Source organism: Leucoraja erinacea, unplaced genomic scaffold (assembly GCF_028641065.1).
Source record: "Leucoraja erinacea ecotype New England unplaced genomic scaffold, Leri_hhj_1 Leri_1364S, whole genome shotgun sequence".
In the NCBI taxonomy this organism is placed as follows: Eukaryota; Metazoa; Chordata; class Chondrichthyes; order Rajiformes; family Rajidae; genus Leucoraja; species Leucoraja erinaceus.
This window is the reverse complement of record NW_026575632.1, coordinates 32429-38771: the sequence shown is the minus strand read 5'-3', so window position 1 is coordinate 38771 and position 6343 is coordinate 32429. Positions and strand designations below refer to the sequence as shown.

General features: G+C 52.5%; 1 protein-coding gene across 1 annotated transcript; it reads right to left on the bottom strand.

The window, feature by feature from the left end:
• Nucleotides 1-206: 206 nt before the first annotated feature.
• Nucleotides 207-5161, bottom strand: LOC129715740 (mannan-binding lectin serine protease 1-like; the record flags this gene model as incomplete). Its single annotated transcript, XM_055665593.1, has 4 exons — nucleotides 5098-5161; nucleotides 3394-3479; nucleotides 2706-2840; nucleotides 207-307 (listed from the first exon to the last, which is right to left on the bottom strand). Coding segments are annotated over exons 1-4 (327 nt in total), but the record flags the coding sequence as incomplete, so codon positions are not given.
• Between the last annotated feature and the right edge of the window lie 1182 nt (nucleotides 5162-6343).

The following is a 6343-nucleotide window of genomic DNA, read 5'->3' as shown; positions in this document are numbered from 1 at the left end:
CTCCCATTTTCTCCCTCACCCCCCACCCCTCTCCCCCCCCCCTCCCCGGCGGTGGCGGCACTTACTTCCCCTCCCCCTCTCCCCCCCTCCTCCTCTCCCCCCTTCCCATTGCCACCTCTACCGCAGTGAGGCGATACGTCTCCCCCCCTCCCCACCCCTCCAGCAGTGCGGCTCTGCACCCCACCCCCACCCCCCTCCCCTCCCACAGTGCGCCTGCCCCTCCCCATTTTACCTTTCACACAAGTTGGAAGTGTGTAACCAAGTACCGTGTTCTCCCAATGATGACTACACGAGCATACATAGATTCCTAGGTATTAGATTAGCGGCGGGAGAGAGAGAGCAGTGGGAGCAGAAAGCGGGGAGTGGGAGAGGGAGAAAGGGGGGGTCAGAGAAGAGGGAGGTAGAGAGGGGAGATAGAGAGGGAAGGAGGAGGGGAGGGAGAGGGAGGGGGGGAGAGAGAGAGTGAGGGGAAGAGAGATATAGTGGAGAGAAAGAAAGAGGAGAGAAGGAGAGGGTTGAGAAGGTTGAGAGGCAAGGGTTGACAATAGAGCGGGAGAGAGAGGGTGGAGAGAGAGGGGTAGAGTGGGAGAGTGGGAGGGCAGAGAGAGTGGTGAGAGGGAGGGGAGAGAGCGAGGGGAGAGAGAGTGGGCAGAGAGAGTGGGGGAGGTGGGTGGATAGAGGGAGTGGAGAGCGGGAGGGGAGAGAGGGAGGGGGAGAGGGGAGAGAGGGGGGAGAGGGAGGGGAGAGAGGGAGATGGAGAGAGAGAGAGGAGAGGGGAGAGAGAGAGAGAGGGGGGAGGAGGGGGGGGGGGTAGGGAGAGAAGGGGGAGGAGGGCGGCAGGAGGGAGAGGGGATGGGAGAGAAGGAGGGGAGAAAGGGGAATGGGGAGGGAGAGAGAGAGGAGAGGGGGAGAGAGGGAGGAGGAGAGAGCGAGAGAGGGGGGGAGAGAGCGAGGGGGGGGGAGCGGGAGCGAGGGTAGAGAGAGAGGGGAATAGCACACATCCAACATTGTGAGTACAGTCATATAATCCGCACCTTCTCTTCCTCTCATCTTACAGCTCATTATCTACAACTAAATTAAAACTCAACTAGAACTAACACTAAAACTAAAACGAATACAAATCAAAACTTTAGCTTAAACTAATCTTGAATAAAATCTACACGAAAACTAAAACCATGACATACTTTTGTGCCCCTGTCTCACTTAAGAAACCTGAACGGAAATCTCTGGAGACTTTGCGCCCCACCCAAGGTTTCCGCGCGGTTCCTGGAGGTTGCAGGTGGTTGCCGGAGGTTGCAGGTAGTGGAGACTGACAAAAACCTCCGGGAACCTCAGCTAAATCTAAAATTAAAACGTGACTAAACTAAAATAACTAAACTAAACCTAAACCAAAACTAAACTCAGATGACATGAAAGCCGACATGAAAACTAAAACTGAAACGAGTTTTACTAAATTATAACGAAAAATCTAAAACTAAACGTAAAATAATGCGAATGAGAAACTGAACTAAATGCAATCTAAAGCTGAAAACTTCTTATAAACCACACTAAAACAAAAATCTCATTAAAATAAAACAACGCTATTCTTGTCATAGAGGGATTACAGAGAAGGTTCACCAGACTGATTCCTGGGATGTCAGGACTTTCATATGAAGAAAGACTGGATAGACTCGGCTTGTACTCGCTGGAATTTAGAAGATTGAGGGAAGCTTACAAAATTCTTAAGGGGTTGGACAGGCTAGATGCAGGAAGATTGTTCACGATGTTGGGGAAGTCCAGAACAAATGGTCACACACAGTTTAAGGATAAGGGTGAAATCTTTTAGGACCGAGATGAGAACTACTTTTTTTTCACACACTAAATCTGTGGAATTCTCTGCCCCAGAAGGTAGTTACCTTACCTTTACCCTTACCACCCATCGCATGACATTTTCTCCATCCTCCCATCTGGGAAGAGGTACAGGAGCATTAGCTGCAAAACCAGCAGGATGCTCCTCAGCTTCTTCCCACAGGCTATAAGACTGTTAAATGGACTTTGCCCCCTGCCAAGTATCGCGCACGAACCCCCAACCTGGACACACTGCAGCAGAGCCACTGTTGTGCCGCTGCCGGTCGGAACGCCTGTTGAATGTTTAGTAGAGTGTTAAATTTGTTCATGATACATGTATTTTTTTATTTCTATTTATTTTTCATGCACACTGAATGGACACTGGTTGAGAAACGTTTTTTTGTTTCCTCTGGGTATGCGAATACTCAGGAAATGACAATAAAGATATACAATACAATAGTTGAGGCCACAGTTCATTGGCTATATTTAAGAGGGAGTTAGATGTGGCCCTTGAGGCTAAGGGGATCAGGGGGTATGGAGAGAAGGCAGGTACGGGATACTGAGTTGGATGATCAGCCATGATCATATTGAATGGCGGAGCAGGCTCGAAGGGCCGAATGGCCTACTCCTGCACCTAATTTCTATGTTTCTATGAGAAGGCAGGGATGGGATACTGAGTTGGATGATCAGCCATGATCATAGTGAATGGCGGTGCAGGCTCGAAGGGCCGAATGGCCTATTCCTGCACCTGTTTTCTATGTTTCTATGTTTCTAAAGGTAACACTAAAACTAAGGTCAAACTAAACTAAACCAACACTAAACTGAACTAAACTAATGCTTAAACTAAACGAACGAACCGTGTCCAGCGCGGTCCTTACCGTGGTCCTCCTGAGGTAGCTTCCAGAATGGTTGGTCACAAACATATCTGATCACGGCCCCGGACTCATTCTCACCTTCATGGGTCTCATAGTGGTAGTGGCCATGTTCAATGTTGGTGGGTGCGAAACAGGATACTGGGGAGAGTCGAGAGAAGATGTTAGCAAACCCAATCCTCTCTCCCTCCTCCATCCTTCCCCCCTCCTTCTCACTCTCCTTCCCCTCCCGCCATCTCTCACCTCCCTCCTTCTCTCTCTCCTCTCTTCTCTTCAAACTTCTCCCTTCACACTTTCCCTCCACCACCCTCTCTCGCTCCCTCTCTCCCCTCTCCCCCTTCTATCTCTCTCCTCCTTCTCCTCTCTCTCCTTCTCTCGGTCCCCCCTCCCCATTAACCCCCCCCAACCCCCCACCCCCTCACTCTCTTGCTGTGTCTCCTCTCCCTCTTTCTTCTTCCCATCCGCTCCCTTCTCGCAGCGCGGCGCTCCTTCCCCCCTCTCCCCCCCCCCCCCCCCCCCCACCCCCCCCCCCCATCCCCCCCCCCCCCCCCCACTCACGCTCCCTCCTCTCCCCACACCCTTCACGCAATGCTCCCCACCCCACTCTACTCTCTCCCTCCCGCCGGGCTGTCCTCCCTCCTCTACTCTCGCTCCCATTCCCGGTTTGGGACTCCCTCCCCTTCCCCTATCTCACATGGAGACAGCAGGGGTTCGCTGGTCGCGGTGATAATCTCCACAATAAGTCCGGAGCACAGCGCCAGGAATAGAAATGAATGGGACCTAGGAAGAGAGAGGAGTGTGAGAATCATTGACACACACACACACTTGCACACGTACACACATACACACAGCGACACACACACACACACACACACACACACACACACACACACACACACACACACACACACACACACACACACACACACACACACACACACACACACACACACACACAGTCACACACACACACACACACACACACACAGTCACACACACAGAGTCACACACACACTCACACACAGAGACACACACACACACACACAGACACAGACACACACACACACACACACACACTCGCACACGTACACAGACACACAGCCACACATACACACCGACACACAGACACACAGCCACACACACAGCCACACACACACGTACACACACACACACACTTGCACACACACTCACCCACATACACACAGCCACACACACACACACACACACACTCCCACACGCACACACACACACACACACACACTCGCACACACACACACACACACACACACAGACACACACAGACACACAGCCACACACACAGCCACACACACACACGTACACACACACACACACTTGCACACGTATACACATACACACAGCCACACACACACACACACACACTCGCACACGTACACAGACACACAGCCACACACACACACCGACACACAGACACACAGTCACACGCACACGTACACACACAAACACAGTCACACACACACACACACACACACACACACACACACACACACACACACACACACACACACACACACACACACACACACACACACACACACACACACACACACACACACACACACACACACAGTCACACACAGTCACACACACACACACACACACACACACACGCGCACACACACACACACACACACACGCACACACACGCGCACACACACACAGGCTCACACACACACACACAGACACAGACACACACACACACACACACACACACACAGACACACACACACACACACACACACACACACACACACACACACACACACACACACACACACACACACACACACACACACACACACACACACAGCCACACACACACACACACACACACACACACACACACACACACACAAAAACACACACACACACACACACACACACACACCCACACACAGACACACACACACACACACAGCCACACACACACGTACACACACACACACACTTGCACACACACACACATACACACAGCCACACACACACACACACACACACACACACTCGCACACACACACACACACACACACACACACACACACACACACACACACCGACACACAGACACAGTCACACACACACTCACACACACACACACACACACACACACACACACACACACACACACACACACACACACACACACACACACACACACACACACACACACACACACACACACACACACACACACACACACACACACGTACACATCCACACATCCACACACACACACACACACACACACATACACACACACACACACACACACACACGTACACACACACACACACTCTCTCTCACACACACACACACACAGCGACACTCTCCTCCTACACCATCCAGTCTCCCAGCTCACCGCATGCTGTCTTCTCTCTGTCTCTCTCTCTCTCTGTGTCAGCCTGTGGGGAACGTGGCGGGGGAGTGAGAACGTAGGCCGAGACTAGCGGGATTCTGACCTTATATCTTCATCCACAGGGATTTTCCACGATGGGGGCGGCTACACTCCGCCCCCCACCCCCGCCTCGCCTCCGCTATAACTCCCTGAACCCGCGGCCGCTGGACAATCATTAACCGATCGCCCCCGTCCCGTCCCCACCCACGCCTGCGCTTTCGAGAGGGGAGCTGGCATGGCCTATGGAGCACCCTCTCTCCCACGCCCCCTAGCTCCCATTGTCTCTCTACCCTACTCTTAGTCTCCCCTCCTCTCCCTTTCCCTCAGTCCCTCCTTCCTATCCGTTCCCTCGATCCCTATCTCTCTCTCCATCTCTCCTTCCCACTCTCGATCTCTGCTTCCCTCTTCCTGCCGCCCTCTATCTCACCCTCTCCCTCTCCCTCATTCCCTCAGTCTCGTTCCTTCCCTCTCTTCCTCTCTCCCCTCCCTTCCTCGCCCTCTTTCCTCTCTCCTTCTCACTCTCCCTCGCTCCTTGCCACTTTACCTCCCACTCTCTCTCCGTCGCACTTTCCCTCTCCCTCTCCCTATTCCTCTCCCTCGAATGGATATTAAGGCCGAGGTAGTTAGGGTAGACGTAGTACATTTCATCCCTGCCGTTCACACATTCCATCTCTTCCTCTTCCCCCCCCCCCCCCTCCCTCCGCTATCCCTCCTCTCTCATTCCCTCCATCTCTCCCTCCCACTCTCCCTGGGGCGATGCAAAGAGAGGGGAAGAAAGGGATAGTGAACTGGAGAGAGGGAGAATTGAATGAACCTAAAAATATAAATGTTGGAGCGAACCAGGGGGGAGTGAAGGAGGAGAGGGAGAAATGGACTCGGTGAAACGAAGGGCCAGTTTTCGCTCTGTTTCTCCAAACAAAACCAGAATGAGCGGGTGATCGATGGGCGGCAATGACTCGGTGGGCCGAAGGGCCAGCTGTAGAAAGATCAGACAGCATGAATTTTTGCTGAGCTGTCATAAGCAACTGCATTCATAGCAAGAGGATTTGAGTATAGGAGCAGGGAGGTTCTACTGCAGTTGCACAGGGTCCTGGTGAGACCACACCTGGAGTATTGCGTGCAGTTTTGGCCTCCAAATCTAAGGAAGGACATTATTGCCATAGAGGGAGTGCAGAGAAGGTTCACCAGACTGATTCCTGGGATGTCAGGA